This window comes from Pseudorasbora parva, chromosome 19, assembly GCF_024679245.1.
Source record: "Pseudorasbora parva isolate DD20220531a chromosome 19, ASM2467924v1, whole genome shotgun sequence".
NCBI classification, from domain to species: Eukaryota; Metazoa; Chordata; class Actinopteri; order Cypriniformes; family Gobionidae; genus Pseudorasbora; species Pseudorasbora parva.
In genome coordinates, this window is record NC_090190.1 from 3,771,491 (window position 1) to 3,797,432 (window position 25,942).

At 38.9% G+C, this 25,942-nt stretch overlaps 1 protein-coding gene across 3 annotated transcripts in view; it reads left to right on the forward strand.

Annotated features, from left to right (window-relative positions):
* The window catches only part of csmd3b (CUB and Sushi multiple domains 3b), a 500,836-nt gene that overhangs the window by 290,418 nt on the left and 184,476 nt on the right, over positions 1 to 25,942 (forward strand). For all 3 annotated transcript variants that reach the window (XM_067425814.1, XM_067425815.1, XM_067425816.1), the window contains 3 exons: positions 12,999 to 13,168; positions 16,471 to 16,627; positions 20,912 to 21,103. In XM_067425814.1, coding sequence (XP_067281915.1) covers positions 12,999 to 13,168; positions 16,471 to 16,627; positions 20,912 to 21,103 — 519 coding nt within the window. The remainder of the gene's footprint in view (positions 1 to 12,998; positions 13,169 to 16,470; positions 16,628 to 20,911; positions 21,104 to 25,942) is intronic.

Sequence of the window (25,942 nt, forward strand, 5' to 3'; positions counted from 1 at the left end):
ACTCTATACACGATGGGATTGGTCAGGCAAGAGTTAGGGGAATACAGCTCAGAAGGGTATTGAGATTTGCTAGACGACACTTGCGAGCAGATTAAATTTGCTGCCGCTAGGGTGCGTCGAGATTTCTAGGTTAGCTGTCTTTATAAATAAACCACATATTTTATTGACAAAATAACTATTTTTTTAATTATGCAGGGTTTCTCATCACGTCACTTTACCCTGTGACAGCAGCAAGCTGGCTCCTCATTGGTTAACACGCCGCAAAGTGACGCCAAAGTTCACATTTTCAACTCGATAAACGCGGGCATAAATGCGAATTCACTTCAAACGCGTGAATGCACAAAAAGCACCACTCGAGCGCAATACGCTCAATTGGCTTCAAATTTGCCTTATTCACGCGAACTGGACACGCGAATGAGCCGGAATCACGTCCATCGCGCCACAGGACCTCCAGACGTGCGTCAACGTGCCTTTCCATTGACTTAACATGGGAATGATTTGCTCCAGACGCTCTATTCGCATTCTGTGTGAATGTACCTTAAGATTACTTCGACTCGGTGCAGTAAAAAGTGAAACATCCTTCTGAAACATCCTTCCTTACATGAAAGCTCAACATATTTTTTTTTTTTTTGTCACCATACTAGGTCGTTCAGCTATTGGTGTAACGGTATTTAAATAGGGGAAACGTGGAGGTGTTTGGTCCTTCTAACTTGATCTCTGTTTGGTACCATAGTGAATGAACTGGGCTTAGTGGGCTAAGCTAAATGCTATCAGATCGTCACCGCGCGTCAGAGATTAAGAGCACACACTGAGACGAGAGGGGTATGTATTAACTCGTTTTAGTTAAGGGAATAACAGTTTAATATGAATAAGCGGTGAAGTATCCCTTTAAAGCAGACAGCTGTGAGCAGCGAGTTTGCTGGTGTATAATTCAGAATGCATGGTTTTAACACTGAGGTGCCATGCAAATTTTATTTTTAAAGACTACATGAGAAACAATTACCGTCTGAATAGGACTTAACTCACTGTTTCAAAGTACTATGGCGATTATAATGACTTATTAAAAATGAGTACTCTGTGTAGGTGGGTTGTGGGGTTATGGCTGAAACTGACAGTCGTGGTGATGGCTTATGCTGGATGATGTTCTGTGATGGCAGATGGGGCATATGTGTGGGGTTGATCTGGGCATGACTGCAATTCTACTACCTCTATTATTCTATAGTTTTTTGTAGTAAAAAAAAAACCTGTCCAGAGTAGCTCAACCCAAACACACTGTTTACCTCATAAAAATGATACTCTGATTTGCATGCTGGTACATATTCATCATCGCCTAAGGCACAGATTGATAAATCATGTTCTGAGGGGAGTTGCGACCCAGTCACATGACTCCCAGTATATGATGACATGCTTTATGAATGTATAATCGCCTTATCAATTATTCATGCGAAACCATTCCTCATATCATTCGCGATTCATAATGTATTCTAAACTTTAATTGCAGCTGTGAAAAACTGTTCAATATGTTGATCCCCGTCGATCTAGCTGGCAAAACTTTCACGACCGTCTCGTTTTCCACCATTTGTTCGCTGTAGAGGAAGGCTTTATCATTAGCATAGATATTAAAACTGTATTTTTTAAGGCTTCTTTGTTGCAAGCTATATCTTACAGGGCACGTCTTGTACATTTTTAATGCATTCGGCTTCAGTGCCTCTATTGCAAATGCCAGGGAGAGACATTAAGCGAATCCTCATGATTAAAGCACTGCTTGAGCCTCTCATTTGGAAATGGACTTCAACATCTTGTTCCGTCTCACTTGGGAAAAAGTTTTGCCCCAATAGATACGGTGGTAACGGTGATATTAATCTATATTTATATTCCCCAAATGGAGGATTGAAAATGCTCTTACATATCCAAACTCAAAATGTATCATTCATTCTTAATGTTATCTGTAATTCATCTCTGTGTGTTTTTCAAAGGGTGTGTGTTGAGGCATGATTTTCTTAAAGGAGTCAAAAGACAATTTGTCTTGAGAAAGGCTGTATATTGCTGATGGAAATAAACTCCTCAAACGTGCACAGACTGCACATCTGTAGGACAAAACACAATGCTTAATGTGCAATTGGAGCTGCTGTACTAACTTGCGTGTATTCCCTAGCAAAGGACTTGACCCCTTACTGCAAATCTCCCATTTTGGCAGGCGGGGCATGAATGACATACCCAAAATCAAATAAGTCATTCTGAATAGACCCATAACCACCAGCATATATTAAGAAAGCCAACACTTGAGAATTTACAGTGCAAGACTGTTATTAATATGGAGATATATAAACTCAAAAATAAAAAAAAAATATAAAATTAATGTTAAATGTATAAAAATGTGATGTGTTTGTGTTGTAGAAACTTAGAAACACAATGAAACTGAAGCCTCAAGTCAGCAAATGCTTCAAATCTGAGGATTTTACACTCTATAATTCCATATCATGTGAGTTATTAGAGAAGGCTGATAAGATGCTAATAAAATATCTTGGTTTCCTGTAAACACACACTTGCTGTCTAATGTCTGGCGAGGTGTACTGCTCCATTCACGTTTCTATTGTTCTCACTCGACGATCCTTACACACCTCTGCCGGTATGACACGTAGTCTTCATTATTCTTTTGTTTGTATTCGGAGGCACATTTATTCTGCCGTTAAGGCTTTTCCATCTACACCGCTTTGGTCCCACTATACATGAATCCACTAGCCTGATGCCAGCCGAACTCAGCAACATTTGAGCTTGTGCAGTTCGGTCTGGACTCGATCCATAGAGGAGTAATTATGCCTGAACAGAAACTGTTCTGACCAATGAAAGCATCAGAACGGGCTTTAGACGATGACGGACAGATGATCAACAGTAACGTAATCATCACGTCATCAAAGGGGCTTGGGTTATATTTGTTCAAATCCTAAACGGAGAGCTTGTTTGTATCTGCATTCACTTTCACTATTTATCTCTAGAATAATGATCATGTTGGTAAGTAAATTAAATTATTATTTTTTTACAACACTGGCAAAGATCGTTTATTCCAGCGCGCATGCTGACAGGGTTGCCAAGTTTTAACAACAAAACCCACCAACTACAACCCAAAACAACCCAAATAGCTTCTCAGGGAGTTTTTCGGGGGAAAATGGCGTTTGGGGGGTAAAATGTATGTTATTTTGGCAAGGTTGCCTGCTTAAATTCTCCTTCCTGGGTCTATATATCACATAATTAAGGTCGCTTCAACCTGCGGAAATGGAAAACAACTGGTGGAAAAAAAACAGATTTGGCAACACAGTGCAGTTGAGTTCTTTTGACATTTGACAACTAACGTTATGCGTCGCTTCGTTGCTCTGATTGGTTGTAGTTCTATCCAATTGAGGTCTTTCCTGGTTCGGTTGAAACACGCCCCATAATCACAGCCCAATGGAGCATCAGACTCATATTCTTATTAGAATTGAGTATCACCACGTCAGGCTATAAATCCACCTAATATCTTTCTAATCTCTTTCTAAAGTCTTTCTAGAAAACAAAAAAAGGACACATTCTTGGGACCTTATGTGAATTCTATTAACAGTTTAGTTCTGGTGCGACAGGTCCTTTAAACAGGTTAAATTGTAACTCAATTTAAAGACTAATATTACACTTTTACTCAAAACTCACTTAAAACCACCACTGAGTGTTTTTATTATCTTCCGATTGCGACCTAATGTGGATTTTAGTCATAAAAAAATGTTGAAATATGTGTTTTATATGCAGCTAATTGCTACACCAGCTTAGCATTTACAATGTAAACATCCATATGTCATACACAAACCATATACTGTATCATAATTGTATATTTATTAGCTTATTGTTTCACGTATAGAAATGTTTATTTAGGTTTGTTTTTCACGGAGCTCAGAATGAGGAGGTGTACAGGACAGCGCATCCAAATGGTCACGTAAGATGATTGACAGCTCCAAATCGAATGAGTCATAACTGATGCAAACCGGGAACAGGAGACACAAAGCATGCTTTGAACGCTCTTTCAACTCTTCAGGTTGCATAATTCAATCGGAAATTAATAGAAATTATATTATATGATGAAATATTTTGCATATGTGACAATAAATCAGTATTTTTTCAAATATGTACACTTTTGGACTAAGAGCCCTAGTTTTATCATAAACATGTCGGAGCTGGAGTCTTAAATCTTTCCAGCGAGATCTGTTTGTGGAGATGAAGTTCGAGTGTGATGTTTTAAAGTGAGGTCAATGTTGAACAATGATAATCTGGGGCTGCCGGTGATCTTTACTTTTAAAGGCCTTAAAATAGTTTTTTTAGCAAAGAAATGTATTACTGAATTCATAATTGTCATACAGTATATCCTGGATTCAGGATACATCATACATGCATCCTGGACACATCATATTTTCTAAATGTAAGCTTTTCATATCACTTTTGATGTTTGGATTCAGAAAAGAGAGCACTCCAAATATCTGAGACAACATTGGAAACACACAGTATATGTGGTGCTGTAGAAAGTTTCAAGATTTTAAAAAATATTGAAAGAAAAGGAACACTGAATGTGATCTAAAATGGTCAACATCTTATGGAAAACATAAAATCGTCCATTTACCACTGAGACTGAGAACAGCAGGAGACTATTCAAGACTATTCAGCAGGAAACAAACAATCAATGCCTGGTTTGGGAATGATGTGATTCAGAAGAGATGTTGTACATGTTTTTGTTCTGAGCATGAAACAAACTCTGCAGTCCGTTTTATATTGATGTCTTCCTGATGCTTCACCCAGCAGGGTTTTTAACTTTCTTACAATGTCTTTCAATGTCAGATGCCTGTCTCCTCCCCCTCTCTTTTGTCAGTTTAATACGACAGCCTCTTCCTCTGCTCTCTCTCTATATGCCGTCCACAGAGCGGCTCTCCTCTAATCAGTGTAATTGGGTTACAGTGCAGTTAAGAGTGAACTTTAGGCATATCAAGCTTATGGAAAATGTCAATATTGCTCCCTATAATATTCTGTCATCGGATGGCAGGATTGGGTAGCTGTGACATCACTTTTGTGTCGGGTTCCCTGAGGGGTTTAGAATGGCACAATCTCATCTGGAGCCGCGTTAAGCAGTTTGCTTTTAATTTAGGACTAAAAGGATAACAAAGGGATTTCCGCTGATTATCTTTAAAAAATCTCTGCCAGCTTAATCCTTCCTCGTGCTCCGGAAGGACAATAAGAGGAACCATGAGGAAAGCGTTCGTCCATCCATCCATCCATCCATCCATCCATCCATCCATCCATCCATCCATCCATCCATCCATCCACCTGTCTGGCCATCATTCTATATATCAGTCTGTCTTCATTCTTTCTATTTATCCATCCATCCATTAGTCTGCTGTCAATCAGATTATCATTCTATCTTTCTGCCATTCCATCCATCCATCCATCCGATTATCATTCTATATGTCTTTCATTCTATCTATCTATCTATCTATCTATCTATCTATCTATCTATCTATCTATCTATCTATCTATCTATCTATCTGTCTATCTGTCTATCTATCTATCTATCTATCTATCTATCTATCTATCTATCTATCTATCTATCTATCTGTCTATCTGTCTATCTGTCTGTCTGTCTGTCTGTCTGTCTGTCTGTCTGTCTGTCGTATCCATTCATCAGTCAATTCATCCGGTTTTCTATTGTTCTCTTCATCCATTTGCATAAGTTGATTCGTGTTTGTGCTGTGGGGTGACCTTGCTACGTAATAAGTCCACCTCAGAAAAATGTGAGAAACACGACTATTTATTTGGTGTGTGTGAGTATGTGTGATTATATAAGCCCTTTCAACTTGCTCTAAAGACACACACACACACACACAGAGGCACACCTCCTAAATGCTGTGTGAACAGGTGTGATGTGTTTGGAATTTAAATTGCGTTTCAGAATTCAGTTTACCTGATTATCTGTCAGGGAGGTTTGCGCCTCTGACCCACACAAACACTGCAATGCAGATTCATCAGTTTTGGTTTCCCTTCAGTTTTGTTTCCTGTGGTTCAGAAGGTCATATTCCATCATAAAGCAATTTCAGCAATGTTTCGCCTGCGTTGCTGCTGCTTTTCAAATTGATTTGTTTTTCCCAAACACTCCAATTTTCACATGTGTCCTTGTTTCCTGTGTTTACTAGAGAGTAGTAAATATCCAAGTCCCCCGATGGAACGTCTAGTCACTTTCCACCTGTTTTTTACTGTTTACTCCAAAGATTACGCTAGATTAACACAGAGCAACCCTGTCTTAAGGGAAAACAGTGAAAAGTCAAACGTGGCTTTGCTGAACCCTGTACTAATGGATCATTTGCTGTGAAAAACATTTCTTACGCTGGCCGTCTTGAGTTGTCTGCACAGACATATTACAAAGGAATTAAGCAATGTTGAACCCCAAGATGCTTCGATGATGGTAAAGGCACAGATGAGTTTGGATACCGTCCTCCACTTGAGGCGGTCCGCTCGCCTCTATCTTATGAAATAAATGGTAGCAAAATTGCCTCTCTGTAGGCACTGAGCTGTATCAATGAGTTCATTATGTTATTGTTCCAGATGACATGCTGGATGGAAATGCAGGTTACGATAATAGTAGGGCTTTTACTTTGCCTTTCATCATTTCAGCCTTATATTGCAAAGCTCCTGCTGAGGATGTTTGCGTGAGATGTTGTCTAACTCAGAAGGGTTAGAGGCATGTCTTTATGAAGAGGTTTACAGCTGATAATTGTGGGTTTATCAGGCATGTGGATTTCAAGGCTAGTGGCTTAATGCAGGGCGTTAACGTATACAGCTTTTCATAATTCATACTCTGTATTTTACCACTTGTATTTCAAATTAAAGTCATATTTTGTGATTAATAATTATGATTATTTAATCATTATAAAAATCATATTTGGATTATAAAAAGTTCCTTCAATTTTGCTTAGGATATTTTACAATAAGGTGTGCGATTATTTTATTTTTTTCTTATTTTGACAGTGACTGTAGCTTATTTTATTCAATTGGCTGTCGGAATAAAAATAACTTTTCTTTCTGAAATGAATGGTAACAAGAATTTGCAGAAGAAAAACATCTCTTTCTCATTGGCAGTAATCATGCTGTATGAGCAGATGCATCTTAAAAGGTAGTTAGCCAGTTAATGTGGGATTCAGTTTGCTCTTTTATGCCGTGTGGTCACCAAAGCATGTTTCCCAGAGCTTGTGTATTTATCCAATTGTTTTCAATGGGAGTGCCAGATTTTTTTAAACGGCAGTAGCGTTTTGCTACATTTATTCAGTATACATTACACTGATTTACAATTGATGTGAGGAGAGTATTTAAATGAGTCAGATTTGTGCTCATCAATTTACTGGTATTTGTGCCATTATTGGTACTGGTAGATTATTGGGACTGCATTGTTCATTATCGTCTGTGTTCAATTTGCATGTCGTCAGTAGATCACGCGCTGAACTTTCCCTCCCATCTGCGTTTTTTTATTTATTTATTGGAATTGCGCTCTCACGCTAATTTACCCCGTCTAGTAAATCTTGCCCGTAACGTCTCAATCAACGCCCAAGTGCTCTCAAGCGCCAGCAGACAGGGGTTTTCAGAAGAGCGTTGGCATTTTCATCTGGCTAAACACACTTTGGTGGGCACATGGTCTTACCCTTGTGTTCTGCCATTTGTAACTGTAGAATCTTAATATTTGAGCTCGTGGCGGTCAATACCCACACATCCACTTCTGCCTCACTGAGCCTTCTGGACAATTCTTGTCTATTTCCAAGCAAACCAAACAAGAGTCAGGCACGACTACACAGGCTGACAATAAATGCAAGGCAAACGGCAATATCTGATAGTGGCGGACATTTGTATCTGGTGACTGCTGCCTGAACTCTCGTCTCGTTAGAAGAAACGCATTGAAAGAGCTTCTGTGGCTTACGTGTGCACTCCGAATCCTTTCTGTATACCCCACAAACGATGCTGTCACCAAAGAAAGCAAAGCCTCCTGTCTTTTTACCAGAAGCAGATCTTATCAGATTGGCCTTATATAGCGCCATGCAGGGGACTGGCTTAAAGAAATCAGACACAACAATTCAACAGGCAAGAATCTTTTTCCACTGGATTAGCAACAAGACACATGTTTGCAGCAGCTGTTTAGTATGCACGCATTTAAACACTGCATGTAAACCATTTGGGTGATTGATGCATGCTTTGTTTACAGTCTACACGAGAATAGGGATTAGTGATAGGCTCCACAATGCACTTCATCGTTTAATCGTTTTAAATGAGACCATTTTTTTAAATGACCACATTTATCTTTTTTTGAGAGGATGTTACATTCATTTTAACCAGCTGATTATTGCTTATTGTGGTATCCTCCTGAGAGTAATACTTGCAGATTCTAGTGTTTGTTGTGTGATGTTAAAGAAGTATATTATATAAATAAATACTTTAGATTATTTCAAATATTTTACTACTTTTTTCTGTTTCCATTTTCAGCATCATTACTCCAGTCCTGAGTGTCGCATAATTCTTCAGAAATAATTCTAATATGCAGATTTGATACTCAAAAAAAAAAAAAAAGAATGATCTCAGCTGAATATTGTTGTGCTACATAATTACACGCCCTAAATGGTACATATCAGTGCTTTAAGAGTGTGTATTATACCTTAAAGGTACATATTAGTACCTTTTTCGGTTTTGTACCTTAGGGTACCGCCCCAGTGACAGCAATGTACATTTTTTCAAACAGTGTGTATATATAACATCCAAAGCAGTTTTTGCTTTATGGGTTATCTTTGACGCCACAACCCACAGCAAGAGATAATGAATAATTGTGGTCAATCATGGATGTGCAAAACAAATAACTGTGGCTTTGCTTAATGCAAAAATCATACATATTGTACCTTTAACAGCAGAATTATAGTGCCTGTCTGATGTGGACAGGATTGGCATGCAGATGAGGATGCCGCGCTTGGCAAATGTCAGAATCCGCCACTGAGTATTCCTTTCACAGATATGTGTAATGAGTTATAAGTATGCATAAAACCTGTTCTGTGTTTCAAAAAAAAAATGGAAGACTTGGTACTTTCTGAAATTTTCCTCAATGACAGAAGGCATGTGCCAGGGGCGATTCTAGGATTTCAGTCTTAGGGGAGATTCAGATTCTCAGCCCCTGACCCGGGCATGAGCTGATGTTCAGAGGAATAATCCTAGCCTTAAGGGTGAGAAGACACAAGACTGAATCTCACTTGACTTGACTTTATATATATATATATATATATATTTAAAATCCCATGCATTTCAGTAGAAAGTATGAATAGATTTTGGTGGTATTTTATGTTTGTGATTTTACTATAATGAAGAACGGAGTGTGTGTGCACAGCTTCATGTCAAACATTGCCACTGTATGTTGCTTAGGACCAGGTCGGCCATAGAGGGAAGGATAAACTTATTAGGGTCAGTGATTTACCCTTAAAAATATTTCACATTTGCTAAAATCTAACTACATAAGCTGTGAGGTTATTTCAGTCCTTTCTCTTTAAAGGGATAGTTCACCCAAAAATGAAAAATGTGTCATCATTTACTCACCCTCATGTTGTTCCAATGCTGTATGAGTTTCTTTCTTTTTCTGAACACAAAATATATTTGGAAGAAGGTTTGCAACAAAGCAGATAGAGCAACCATTCACTACCATAGTATTTTCTCCTACTATGGTAGTGAATGGTTGTTCTATCTGCTTGGTTACAAACATTCCTCCAAATATCTTCTTTTGTGTTCAGCTGAAGAAAGAAACTCATACAGCATTGGAACAACATGAGGGTCAGTAAATGATGACACAATTTTCAGTTTTTTCAACTATCCCTTTAAGGTTTTAATCTTTTTACTTTTGGGTTTGTAATTAAAAGGATAGTTCACTAGTGTTGGGAACATCTAGGCACCTCAATAATTATATGTAACACACACACACACACACACACACACACACACACACACACACACACACACACACACACACACACACACACACACACACACACACACATATATACAATATATATTTATTTTTTCTCACTGTGTGATCTTGAGGCACCTCACAATCCGATTCTGTTTCTTGGAGTCCGAAATGATTCTTGATCTACATTATTTTCGTATTAAATAATTAGTTTACTGACTTGAAATCTACATTTATTTGTATATTTTATTTTATTTCTTAACATTAAGCAAATCATGCGTGTCTCACAGTCACAGCGAATACAGTAAATAGAAGATTGTTACGGAAGGTTTGAGGCTTTGTGTGTGTTTAGAGACTGAATCAAGCAGAATATGGCTGTTCGTAGAGAGCACACAGTGTCATTGTGCATATGTGGTTAAAAATTAAACTCGGATTCAGAATCTTTCAGACTTTTTCTCCCGCTCCTATAACCCAAAAAAAGACAATTCTGTCATCATTCACTCACCTTCATGCTGGACCAAATCAGACTTGCTTTCATCTGTGAAACTCAAAAGAAGATATTTTGAAGAAATAGTGTCCCAATCGACCTGAATTCACCCTTAAATAAGCCGTGTTTCCACCGCTTAACTTTCCCCAGGGACTAGGGACTTTATGGTGGTTTCAACCGCAAGGACCAGGGTCTAAATAAAGTTTTGGGTAAAAATTTCAGAAAGTCCCTGCTCACTAGGTAGTACGAAAGACTTTAAATATAAAATGTTGCACTCCGATTACTTATGAGTGGGAGAACGAGCAAATCCCAATTTAGTGAATAAGCCCCGCCTTCTAAATGAAAGAGCCAATCATTGATCCATTGATTCATCTGGTTGCTATAGATCTGGCAGTGTTCTGAGACCCACGCTTAGGCCTGCGCATGCACATTACCTTTGTCCAGGCTGGAAACTGTTATTTAACAACATCATTTAGAATCTAGCATTTAGAAACAAAATTCATGAGACAGTTGTTGTCAGATTTCATTGGGGATTTTGACCATGAAATGTAATCATAAGCTTGGCAACCATTCAAAGAGATTGGGTTCGAGTCCCACTTGGAGCGGGCGGTTCGAACAGGAGGGGTTATATTTGTGCCATGACTCGAATGGGAGTGAGGTTTAGGTGAGTGAGTGTAACGGTGGCCAGCGAGTAGTTGCTTTGTGAGTAAACCTCACTCCTCTGACCTAAAGAGATGCTCTAGCGACTGACACTAGAGGTCGCAGCCTTTAGCCTGCTTGTTAGAGCATCCGACTCTCATGCTAGCGGACCCGGGCTCAAGTCCCGTTTGGAGCGGGTGATTCGAACAGGAGAGGTTACACATGCAGCATTTTATTTCTACCACTATTTTTAAAAGTCTGTTGGAGTGTGTACAGTAAAAGTTGTTTGTTGTTCGAGTCAACAGTGGAGTTATGACCGATGGACTGACGACGAGGTTCAGGCTTTATTAAGCTTATATGCAGAGGACAAAATCCAGCGGGAACTGGAAAGCCGTGCAGTCCTACGTCACCAGGCTAATTTGCCTAATCTTCACGGTACTTAAGACTGCGATCGAAACAGACAGCTACAGGTCTGGGGGGAAAGGGTCTGGTGGAACGTGGCTACACAGAGACATTTTTGCTTTAATTTTTGTGCGCACTATCCCTTTAATCCCCCCCCCCCCCCCCCCATTAAAACTTTTTTGGAGAAAAAGGGATGAATTAACCTCACATAGCTTACTATAGTCTTTTATTTATTTTTTGTTACCAAATGTGAATAGTGATGACAGCTGAGTTTTATCACAGACCCTAAATAAGTTCTAGAAATGTCTACAGTCTGCGCAGGTATCAAAACTCAGCGTCTCCCAGTTCTGAACTATGTCTCCTGACTTCCTGCTCTGTCAGATTAAACATCACTTTATAAGCTCTGGCATCTGACGTGACTCTCAAAGAAACTCCCATAATTCTTTTAACATACTTCCTTCCTCACTAAAAGTGGCATTTTGAACTACCCCATTTTTCCAAACGCAGGGGTCAGTTTCAGCTCCCTGTCAGACCACATCAGGTTGTGCGAATGAAGCAGGACCAGAGTCAATCTCTTGGAGTAGAAACTATTGTTTACACACATTACTTCTGACAGGAGCATTCGCAATCCCAAAATTGATGAAGGAATTTGATCTTTAGTATGAACGAAACATGTGAAAATAAGGCAACAAAGCGCCACTATGCCTATGGGACAGACAAACTAATTCAGATTTGCAGGCTGGTCAGTTGTTAACCTCATTAGGTCAGTCACTTTTTACTTTTTTTTTCCCCAGAACTGAATGAAAGTGAGAAGCAGGGCGTATGGGTAAAGCAAGAAGTCTCGCCCAGTGTAAATTCACATCATGTCCTGGGCTGACTCATCGAGGGGGGGGGGGGGGGTGTTTGTAGGTAATTTACTAAATGGAGGCAGTAACAGCGGTGATTTATTCAAAATATGACACTGGTAATATCGTCATAACATGGAGCGGCATGGAGGGAAACGCGAGGGGACGTTAAATAAATCAGTCGGGCTGTGTTGCTTTATGTTGGTCTTTCTCTTGCACCAGAATACATGATGGATTTTAATACACCTGTTTTTACTGTCTGTTGTTCCATTAAATCTGCATTTGATGGTTATCGTTCAGAGTCCATCCTATGTCCCCTAACAGCATGTGATTTTGAATTAAAGCCACGAATGGCCCAACTCAGTTCTGTCGATTTCACTTTCCAGACCCGCCGTCACACAGCACCGCGGACTCGTGCTGTCCAGACCAATCATTGTGAAAATGCCAGATGCGTATTAACGCACACTCCGCTTTTACAGCAGCAATATGTCCGTATGGTGTGCTTGAGAGCTTGTTGCGAAATGTTAACTGAATATCTTTATATAATAATAGTAGGTGACGTTTTGATTACTCGCTTTGTGCTTGTGTTACTCCATTTTTCCCCAATGTTGCATGTTTTTTTATTTCCCATCTCTAGCGGAGTGCGGCTCATCTGTCATCAACAATGAAGGGATTCTGCTGTCACCGAATTACCCCATGAACTACGAGAACAACCACGAGTGCATTTACAGCATACAGGTGCAGGCTGGGAAAGGAATCAACATTTCGGCTAGAACCTTCCACCTGGCCCAGGGTGACATTCTCAAGGTATTTCACCACAGTTACAGTGCTGCAAGAAACAGGAGCGTCATGCAACCTTTTCTGACAGCGGACATTTGTGCAAATGTAAATACATCTATCGCTCTTTGACCTAAGTAAGACAAAAAGTATTTTCTTTGCACTAAGAGTAAATAGTTGTTAGATGCTATTTATACTTAGTGAAAATAGATACTAGAGATGCTATTTGCTCCTCAGTGTATTGTAGTATATTATAAAACATTATACAATAATAACAACATAGACAGTTCTTAAATGATAATCATATACACTGAATATTTAAACTAAGTGCAAATAGCCCACCTTGTTACACTAACTCTGCCCACTGACGCTGGTTGGGTCAGACAAAATTATGGAAGATCAAAGTTGAAAGTCGTTTCTGTAGCAGCTTTGAAAGTCAGTGGATGATTTTTTTCTTCTTTAAAAGGTGTTTGGGTTTTTGCAGAAAGTCTTTCAGGAATCACTCTTGTAGAGTCTCGTGAAGTTCAATGATTTCACAGCATTTATTAAACACTGATTTATAGTTTATAGCAAAATGGACATCACATCAGCAAAGTTGATTATGTCTTAAGTGAAGGTGAACAGTGTGAGAATATCAGATGTGTATCCGTTTATTAGATCCGTGCATTTGGCCTTAAAGTGACAGCAGCTTTGTAACTTTTCTACAAGTATTTAAATGAGTTTAAGTTAGTCGTATGCTAGTATGTCAGATGGAGCGTCACTGACTGGCTTAAACCATGATGGCATAATGTGCATTTATACAACAATAATAAAATAATGTGTTGACAGAAAAAAGGAAATTTACTTTTGACACTTAAGTACTTTTGAAAACAAATACGTCTTTACTTTTACTCAAGTAAAAATCTGTTTTTACAACTTTCACTTGTAAAGGAGTAATATTTGACCAGTAGTACTTTTACTTTTACTCAAGAAATGAAGTTGTGTACTTTGTCCATCTCTACGCTACTTGCACTTAGAGTAAACAATATATATTACTATTTGCACTATATTACTATTGCAATCATAAATGCCTTACTGGGCATTTACTTGCTTGTCCCCTAAACCCTCCCTCACCCCTAACTCTACCTCATTAACTTCAAAAAATACCCGTTAGGCACTTTATTTCCACTTTCCTAATATTTTATTAATTTTTATTTTAAATAACTGCCTCTTCGAGCTGATATGTAATGGGTTTTTTAAACTCGGGTTGGTTGTGTCAAAAGCTAACACCACCCCCATCTTACTCTCCGCGCCGCTGCTGTTATCAGCAGGATTTCTTTTGTCATTTTGGCTGGCCCAATCAGTCACTGGGGGGCGGAGCTAGTGTAAATACCTAACAGGACTGGCTATTTGCACTTCTAAATAGGCACTCCGACTTTTTTTGTTTTTGGTGAGGACACCCATCTTGGCTTGATAGGCAGAATAAGATCAAATAAAATAATTCCCCCTTAAAGGCAGAGTTCACCCAAAAATGGAAAAATTTACTGACCCTCATGTTGTTCCAAACCTGTATGAGTTTCTTTGTTCTGCTGAACACAAAAGAAGATATTTGGAGGAATGTTTGTAACCAAGCAGATGGAACAACCACTACCATAGTAGGGGAAAATACTATGGTAGTGAATATTTGCTCTATCTGTTTTGTTACAAACATTATTTCAAATATCTTTTGTGTTCAGAAAAAGAAAGAAACTCATACAGCATTGGAACAACATGAGGGTGAGTAAATGATGACAGAATTTTCATTTTTTGGGTGAACTCTCCCTTTAAGCTGGGTGCACACTGTAGGACTGCTGCTCGTCAGACTGAATGAACTGTAAGCCATGTCACTATAAGATCTCATTTGTCATTAATGTCAGACCGTTAAGAAGCTTTAAAAATGGACATACAAGAAAACTTTTCTGGAGTTTTACATCATCAATCAATGGCACGTTTGGTGACGGCTGCATTACACACAGGACTGAAGTGGTGGTTACAAAGAAATCTTTAGCGTTGATTTTGGTCATGCCTTGTCTTGAAAAATGGAGAAAATTTGACAGTCATCATAGGAGAAGTCACACTGCAGATCTGTAAGGCAAAATCTGATCGCACCAGTCATTAATCGGCTGTTGGTGAGCAAGTCAAACTAACAATCAAAGACTTCAGATTTTACCCTAAGATCAGAGGGATCTTATCGAATTAGCTAAATGTGTCTCAGCCGGCTAAATCGTGGCCAAAATCCCAACTTTACCTGTATAACTTATTTTCTTTTATAGAACACAAAAGGCAATGCTTTGAAGAATATCTGTGCCATTATTTTGCAGTATAAAAAATATGTAGACCGGGCTGATCAAACTATCTAAAATGATGCTAAATCACCATTAAAATATCATATACAGTAATGGTATGCGATATTACGTCGAAGTCATTAGATACCTCTGTGTGTGAAACAGACCGAAATTTAAGTTGTTCATCACTGATAATCTTCCACTCCAGTGAGCTTTTAAACATAACGATTGGATCACTGAGTCAATGAATTGAACTCTGGATCATTACGATGTCTGAACTACTCATTTATGTTACATTTAAATGTATGCATTTGGCAGACGCTTTCATCAGAAGTGAATTACTGTGAACGCCCAATAAGAACAGGGCCGGATGTTAAGACTTTCAGTGGGAAACAACTAATTCTAGCCTGTTCCTCACACAAAGATGGCTTCAGAAGGCAGGAAATGTTGTGCACGTCACATGGACCACCTTTACAGGGCCTTTTTGAATAAAATAATGATTTACTTTCATTATATTGTAAAGAGTATATAGGGTACGTTTATGTTCCACTGAAGAAAGGCAGAGTTAGCCATACACAATTTGTTTAGCGTGAAAAGGGACTTCTTGATAAAGAAAAAAGTAAAAAATGTACCTGTAACCAGATTAAATAATAGAATAGAATAAATAAATTCAACTTTTTTTCTCACAATTGTGTGATACAAAGTCAGAATTGTGAGTTATAACCATTTGCAATTGTCAAAACAAAATGCATATAAACTATAGTCAAGATCGTCACCTTTATTTATCTAGTGCTTTATAAAATACAGATTGTTTCAGTGTAGTTTACTACTTAAGAAAGTTCTGCAGATATTGATGTACACATCCAGATAAACAGAGAGGAAGAATATATGATTATCTTAGACAGACTTCAAACAATATCCTTTTTTTTCAGGCTATATATACAACAAAACAAATATCAGGTAGTGTTTTCTTTTGATCTTGCTCTTGCTGTTGCTTTGTAAACTACATTTGATCTTTCTGCTTCCCAGATCTATGATGGGAAAGACAACGGCGCTCACATGCTGGGTGCCTTCACCGGCTCATCAATGCTGGGTCTGACCCTCATCAGCACCTCCAATCACCTTTGGCTGGAGTTCTACAGCGATGCGGAGGCCACAGGAGAAGGCTTCAAACTGGTGTATTCCAGTAAGTTATTATACCCTGCACACACTTCTGCACCAGGGATTGACCTTAGTAATAAAGATAGGCTATTCACACCCAAGTGCCCGTCTTAATAAAGAGTGCCTGTCTTGTGAGTCATTCTCATTGCAGGCGATTGACAGGAAGAAGGCGGCAAATGTAATGTTGGAATTGAAGTTATAGCTGATGGCTTCTATATTATCAAAATATCTTGCATATAGCCACATTGGCCATTAGTGAGCCACTTTATATTTTTTCTTGTTGATAGCATAAGCAAAACATAAGACACTGTGAAACCATATTTTTCAAACAAATATTTTTCCAAACAGTTACATAATTATGTGCTGTCAAGTCATAAATTCCTAATAATGGTGCATAGATGGATGGATTTGCCCTTAATTGCTGTTCATGTGTTTTTTTCTATGGATGTTCTGTGGTGGACTGTGAGCAATGTGCAGTATTTTAATGTTTGGCCTCATTTTATCATTTTTCTTCTCTTGAAAGCATTTGGTTCAGTGCCTGATGCAATGCAGTCATATATCTGTGTGATACACTCTAAGAAAAAAGGTTCTATGTTTGGTTTAAAAAAATTTAGAGATATTTTAAACTATATAGATTAATAATAGATGATATACTGAGTATACTAATGAGTTGTTGTTGTTTAGGAGTATTTAGATAAGTATGCGTATAATTTTGTATAATTATACTGTAATGTATTCCACGACATAGAGCGGTGTCTAGAAATGTAAAGTTCAACAAACTGCTGCTTCTCAGTGTTGCTTCTTCCTGCTGTGGCTGATATGCTCTGTCATTTTGAAGCATAAACAAGCCTTTAATGGTCATAGCTATCAATAATTCATCAACTGAAGGAATATGCTTTCATTCTGTAAATGAAAAGATGCATGATAGGTTCTTAATGCAATCTGCAAACAATGACATCATCTAACACGGCTGGAGCTGATTGGACTCTGCTGATTGCACAGCCAATGATCTCGCTGCTTAAAGGGTTAGTTCACCCAAAAATGAAATTGATGTCCTTATTGACTCACCCTAATGTTGTTCCACACCCGTAAGACCTCCGTTCATCTTCAGACACAGTTTAAGATATTTTATATTTAGTCCGAGAGCGTATGCAAGTGTATGAACACTATACTGTCCATGTCCAGAAAGGGATCATCGATCCCGATGAAAGAGAAATCGATCAATGATTCGGATCGTGTGCCAAACTGCTGAAACCACATGACACTGACAATCCAAATCATTGATCGATTTACTGATTCATAACCGTTTGAATCTTTATTTGAGGATTGAACACAAACGCGGAAGAGAAGACAATGCTGAATAAATTCGTAGTTTTTGTTATTTTTGGACCAAAATGTGTTTCCGATGCTTCAAGAGACTCTAATTAATCCACTGATGTCTCATATGGACTACTTTGATGATGTTTTTATTCCCTTTCTGGACATGGACAGGATAGTGTGCATACACTTGCATACGCTCTCAGACTAAATATAAAATATCTTAAACTGTGTGTGAAGATGAACGGAGGTCTTACGGATGTCGAACAACATTACACTGCAAAAAAATGCTTTTCTTAATTAGTATTTTTGTCTTGTTTCCAGTCAAAATATCTAAAAAATCTTGCATTAAGAAACATTTGCTTGACAAGTAAAAATTGTTTTCTTTTTTTTGGAAAGATATAACTCAAAATTAAGAGTTTTTTGCTTTTCTGTTTGAATTAAGATTATTTTTCTTACTCCATTGGCAGATTATTTATCTTATTTTAAGCAAAAACTCTCTTAATTTTGAGTTATTTTTTCCCAAAACAAGACCATTACTTTTGCTTGTCTAGTAAATACCTCTTGTTTTAAGAGTTTTTAGATGTCTGGACTAGAAACAAGACAAAAATACTAAATAAGAAAAGCATTTTTTGCAGTGTAGGGTGAGGCATTAATGACATAAATTTCATTTTTGGGTGAACTAACCCTTTAACTTTTAAATAGTGTGTTCTGTGTTTGCAGTGCTCTTCATTTCCACCATCTCCACCTATTATAGATCTGCTATGGGTATTTTCATGTCTGTTATATGTGCAGCAGCCGCAGCATGTCTTTCATGTTCGCAGCAGCATGTCTGTGGATGTATTTGCAGTAGCAAGTCTCTGCTTCTTTACAACTTTGCAACCAATAGATAAGAAAGCTGTTTTACACAGAAAGGACATGACAAAAGCATGAGAACCTCCGAAACAATCAGCTCAAAGGGATAATCAGGAAGTGGACCAGGAGAAACATGACTGTGTCTCCACTGACCTTGGCTTTGTTGGCCCAGAGCCAGTTGTGCAGGCACTTGGTCTGAATTCGGTGCGCTTTTAATGCTATTGTGCTCACAGTGTGGGATTCAACAAGGGTTTAGTTCCACTGGGGGGTAAAGTATTAACCTGCTGGTAGGCTATCTCATTTGAAATCGACTAAATCCCGTTCGGTCTACGACTCCATTCCCCCAGAAGGATTAGCCATTTGAGTGTATAATAAAGGTCAGAGAGAGCCAGAGAAGGGCCACCTCCAGTCACTAGATGTTGAAATTTTAAAGACCTGTTCCAGACGGGGTGGTGAATGTCGCTGATTAAAATAGCATTGTTTATTTGGTTGAGTCCTAATCTCAACCCAAGTGTGCTGTGAAGCGTCAACCTGTAATCAACTAGCAATCAAAGCCGGGTGTCAGATTTTAGTGAAGGTGTTTTTTTCTCCACCGGCAGTTGTTGTGTTTATCTATAGCTACTTAAGAACTTGCAGCTTAATGGTGGACCCCTGACAAGCTATAAAAGTCCCCTATGTGGTCTCCTTAATGTTCTATTACTTTTGAGAGTTTGGAGCTGAAGTGATTTTGCTAAACCCTGAGGCCAAACTTACAGTCTTCGGTACTTTGTTTAATAGGGTGATCTTTTTACTTTTACATTTTAGAACTGAAATGTGGAAATTAATAAAAGTTATTGAATTAAAAGGCATAATATAATGCTTGATTAATTATTAAATATGCAGGTAGGCCTAATACACAAAGTTCAGCACAAAAGAGGCTTTTTTTTAAAGACACTCGATTGTTGCTTCTTATTTATTTAAGTTACTCACCTGTGCCGTCAAACTGTTAACACAATATCACACTCTTGCCGTGCGATATGGCTGTATATCAGCACTGCACTGCAAAAAATGCTTTTCTTATTTAGTATTTTTGTCTTGTTTCTAGTCTAAAAATCCTTAAAACACGAGGTATTTACTAGACAAGCAAAAGTAAATGTCTTGTTTTGGGAAAAAATAACTCAAAATTAAGAGAGTTTTTGCTTAAAATAAGATAAATAATCTGCCAATGGGGTAAGAAAAATAATCTTAATTCAAACAGAAAACAAGATTTATTTATTTTTACCCCATTGGCAGATTATTTATCTTATTTTAAGCAAAAAGAAACCTCTTAATTTTGAGTTATATCTTCCCAAAAAAAGAAAACAATTTTTACTTGTCTAGTAAATGTTTCTTAATGTAAGAATTTTTAGATATTTTGACTAGAAACAAGACAAAAATCAAGTAAAAAAGTAAGAAAAGCATTTTTTGCAGTGTGTGATTAACTACAGACGAATCACAGCCGTGCTGATGATATACTGCCATATCGCACTGCTACTCATGTTATACTGCTTATTTAATAATTTAAAAAAAGCGATTATTTATTAAAGCTTGGTATAAATGAAACAAAAATGTGCTTACTTAATTAAAATACTCTGATACTGATTGAGCTGCCATTTGTTTTCTGCTATTTCTGAGTACTGGCTGTATAATGATAATGAGTCATAGCTACACAATTAATAACAGGATGTGTCGCACAGTGAGAGGGTCTGTGCTTTGGTTCTGATTATGGCTCTAAATTAACCAAGCACTTAATCTTAATTGTTCTGCCTGCTTAGCAAGGGACCGTCTCTGCCTACCAGCCCAGTAGGATCTTAACTTCAAATTGTTGCCGTTAATGATCACATTAATGGCAAACTTTTACAGCTGTGCCACAGAGCAGCATGAAAATACCAGGAAAATTTCAGCAATCTTCACTATAATGACCTCATAAAGCTGAATGCACTACGGTTTGTTCTCAATCATATTCTGAATGTAGTCTTACTAAACTTATCATAATTTTTGTCATTTATGCAGGAGATGGCCTAAAAAAGTACAATAAAATCACTCATGTTATGAAAATGTTGACACCTCTTGAGTGTATCAGCCATCACTTGAATCTAACAGGCATAATGTCTTTCAGGTTTTGAGCTGTCTCACTGTGAGGACCCTGGGGTGCCCCAGTTTGGCTTCAAGGTCAACGACCAGGGACACTTCTCTGGCAGCACCATCACCTACAAGTGCGACCCCGGATACACTCTGCATGGCAGCGGCGTGCTCAAATGCATGACGGGAGAGAGGCGGGCCTGGGATAATACTCTTCCATCCTGCATCGGTAAGTCTGTTCAAGACTGTTCAGCAGCTTCTTTTAAGCAAACTTTTTTAAGCAGGGTCAAAGTCACTGAACTCTTCATCTGCTACAGTAGCCACGCCCCCAAACTCTCTGTCTGCTACAGTAACCACGCACCAAACTATCAGTCTTCTACAGTAGTCACGCCCCCAAACTCTGTCTGCTACAGTAGCCACGCCCCCAAACTATCAGTCTTCTACAGTAGCCACGCCCCCAAACTCTGGCTGCTACAGTAGCCACGCCCCAAACTATTAGTCTTTTTACAGTAGCCACGCCCAAAATCTGTCTGCTACAATAACCACGCCCCAAACTCTTAGTCTTCTACAGTAGCCACGCCCCAAACTCTGGCTGCTACAATAGCCACACCCCAAACTATTAGTCTTCTACAGTAGCCACGCCCCAAACTATTAGTCTTTTTACAGTAGCCACGCCCAAAATCTGTCTGCTACAATAACCACGCCCCAAACTCTTAGTCTTCTACAGTAGCCACGCCCCAAACTCTAGCTGCTACAGTAGCCACGCCCCAAACTCTTAGTCTTCTACAGTAGCCACGCCCCAAACTCTGGCTGCTACAATAGCCACACCCCAAACTATTAGTCTTCTACAGTAGCCACGCCCCAAACTATTAGTCTTTTTACAGTAGCCACGCCCAAAATCTGTCTGCTACAATAACCACGCCCCAAACTCTTAGTCTTCTACAGTAGCCACGCCCCAAACTCTAGCTGCTACAGTAGCCACGCCCCAAACTCTTAGTCTTCTACAGTAGCCACGCCCCAAACTCTGGCTGCTACAATAGCCACACCCCAAACTATTAGTCTTCTACAGTAGCCACGCCCAAACTCTGTCTGCTACAATAGCCACGCCCCAAACTATTACTTCTACAGTAGCTACGCCCAAACTCTGTCTGCTAAAATAGCCACGCCCCAGACTATTACTTCTACAGTAGCCACGCCCAAACTCTGTCTGCTACTGTAGCCACGCCTCAAACTCTTAGTCTTCTACAGTAGCCACGCCCTAAACTCTGTCTGCAACAGTAGCCACGCCCTAAACTCTTAGTCTGCTACAGTAGCCACGCCCCCAAACTGTCAGTCTTCTACAGTAGTCACGCTCCAAACTCTGTCTGCTACAGTAGCCACGCCCCAAACTCTGCCTGCTACAGTAGCCACGCCCTAAACTCTTAGTCTTCTACAGTAGCCACGCCCCAAACTCTCTCTGTTACAGTAGCCACACCCCAAACTCTTAGTCTTCTACAGTAGCCATGCCCTAAACTCTTAGTCTTCTACAGTAGCCACACCCCAAACTCTTAGTCTTCTACAGTAGCCACACCCCAAACTCTTAGTCTTCTACAGTAGCCACGCCCTAAACTCTTTGTCTTCTACAGTAGCCACACCCCAAACTCTTAGGCTTCTACAGTAGCCACACCCCAAACTCTCTCTGCTACAGTAGCCACACCCCAAACTCTTAGTCTTCTACAGTAGCCACACCCTAAACTCTTAGTCTTCTACAGTTGCCACACCCTAAACTCTTAGTCTTCTACAGTAGCCACACCCTAAACTCTTAGTCTTCTACAGTAGCCACACCCTAAACTCTTAGTCTTCTACAGTAGCCACACCCTAAACTCTTAGTCTTCTACAGTTGCCACACCCTAAACTCTTAGTCTTCTACAGTAGCCACGCCCCCTAAACTCTTAGTCTTCTACAGTAGCCATGCCCTGAGCGAACCGCTCTCAATGTTTTGATGAACTTAATAACGTACTAATAGCAGTCAATGAACAATAAACTGAGTGAAAAGAATGTATTTAAACAAAAAAAATCTTACATACTTCACCTTTAAATTCCCTCAGCTTTGACTTTAGTGTGAAAACCCAAATTCAGTATTTCATAAATCTTGTATGATAAAAAGCCTTTCACAGTCGATAAATAAAATCCTTATAATTCCACAGAAAGTATTTCAAGTGATTTCTTTGTAAAGCACTGCTATTTGCATCCCAGTAGTCTGATAAAGCCAAAACAAAATACATATTTGATGTTGTACAATGGATGTGGCTTGCTGGGTATTGCCTGCTGTGCCTATGTTCAGACGAACGGAGTTTGAATCAGACTTTTGCACACTTTCTAAATCAACCCTTCACTTTCTTCCCTCTATTCCAGCTCTTTGAATTGATCTTGATCTGAATTTGTTTTTGTGTTATGTTATGTTATGTTATGTTATGTTATGTTATGTTATGTTATGTTATGTTATGTTATGTTATGTTATGTTATGTTATGTTATGTTATGTTATGTTATGTTATGTTATGTTATGTTATGTTGTAAAATGGTCAAAAATGCTGGCGGGGAACAGGTTTACAATGCGAAAAATTAACTACAAAATATGTATATTTTAGGTTACCAAAGTGTGAATCTCTTTTTATATGTCCTTTATTCAAACTCATATTCTCCTTAATATCCAGTATAGTACTAATACAGACTAATATAAATGTCCCCCACTGTCACCACCATGTATTTGGCTATGAATTGAATAGAGCCTTTAACATCGTAAGTTGCATACATGCTAAATGAAAGTGCATAGAAGGATCATCACAAATAATGACTTGGTGCAATATATTAGTCCATCCTTTCACAACCTGAGCCTAATGCAGCATTACAAATCATGGGTGATGCAGAAGTTTCCAGGTTGCTCGGTCATATCCTGCACAAAAAGCAAAAATGTGCAATATGAATGGTTTAGGTTAAAGGCATAACGATCTATAATGTGTTTTTAAATTAACGTATTTATAAATTACAATTAATGTGTAAAATGTACAAGATGACATTGTCGATTAAAAACCTCTGTGATATTGTAGAGTTTTTGTGAGCAGTGCTTGCTTTAAGAAATATTACTTGATTCAAACGGATAAATTCATAGACTACATATTTTCTCATTATGAATAGTGATTGTTTTAGCTATTTATCATCCTTTTAGTGCATGGGGATCTTTTGTTGTCATGGAAACCACATTTAAACCTCGTTATTAGCGAGTATGCATCATTCCAGCCTGATCTCTCCTCGTGGTTATCATAACGGAGCTCAGTGTTGCTCTCAGCCATTTGTCATAATTATCCAAGACTGCAGTATAAGCCCCTCCTCATTTCTGTAGCTCGCAAAGTTGCGTTTTTGCTCATATTCAACACAGGAGAAAGCTCATATTATCCTGCCTTGTAGGATTGTAACCTTCTGAATAGTCCAAGTGTATCTTGACAAAATGATCAGTTGTGGAAACCCCTCGCTCAGTCTGTGAGTGATAGTGCAGGTTGTGTTAGTACTGTAGCGGATGCAGCGGCTCCCGGTTGAGCTATAGAGATCATTCTTCATCAAGTAAAGCACATGAGAGGTTCAGATAAGACTGTGTGCCGCTATTACTTTCTTCATTTTCCTGATGAATGGTGATTATGGGGATTTAGCCTCCAATGAGTTGAATATTGCTATGTCAACTGACCCCAGATCAGATTTGCTCACTATTAGATTTAGTCTTAATGAGCTCTGATTAGACTCAAAGCACTCGTCTAAATTGCTTCCGCACAGCAGACGTTGATAAAATACATTGACTATCCTGTTGTGTTAAACACAGAAATAATACAAATGTGAGTAAAGGCACAGTAGACTTGAAAAATACTAATCAGCCTCAGAGTTTCAGGCTGATATTTTTCTGACTTATCTGCCTGCATTAATAATAGATACTTAATAATGTGGAGGATATTTCACTTCCTTTGACGGGTGAAATGTGCGGGTCATTTGATGTGACCTTTAGCAAAAGTAAGATATATCAAAATAGTGAGAAGGCGTATCCATCTTGCCATTCCTTTTTTTATTACAGATAAAATATTTAACTATTTTTATATTTTTCATTCAAGTCCACAAGTGTGAATGAGACATTTCTGCAGAGGAAGCGACACCACCGCAATGTTAAATCAGCATTCCTCTCAGCGGCAGGCCATAATCTGCGGGCCGGATCACACAGTCATAAACACACCTGGCGTGAGACGGCTCAACATGTTGTCATAATTGCGCTGGGAGAGAACATTAGATCTGCACGATTCTAGATGAATAGAGAATTGTGTTTTTTTTTTTTGTTTCAAACAGAGATGACAATTCTCCCACGATTCTGAACAGACAAGTAATGTGTCATTAGGGAACGATCAGACAGTGCACTATATAGGGGATAGGAAACGATCAGACAGTGCACTATATAGGGGATAGGAAACGATCAGACAGTGCACTATATAGGGGATAGGAAACGATCAGACAGTGCACTATATAGGGGATAGGGAACGATCAGACAGTGCACTATATAGGGGATAGGGAACGATCAGACAGTGCACTATATAGGGGATAGGGAACGATCAGACAGTGCACTATATAGGAGATAGGGAACGATCAGACGGTGCACAATATAGGGGATAGGGAACGATCAGACAGTGCACTATATAGGGGATAGGGAACGATCAGACAGTGCACTATATAGGGGATAGGGAACGATCAGACAGTGCACTATATAGGGGATAGGGAACGATCAGACAGTGCACTATATAGGGGATAGGGAACGATCAGACAGTGCACTATATAGGGGATAGGGAACGATCAGACAGTGCACTATATAGGGGATAGGGAACGATCAGACAGTGCACTATATAGGGGATAGGGAACGATCAGACAGTGCACTATATAGGGGATAGGGAACAATCAGACAGTGCACTATATAGGGGATAGGGAACGATCAGACAGTGCACTATATAGGGGATAGGGAACGATCAGACAGTGCACTATATAGGGGATAGGGAACGATCA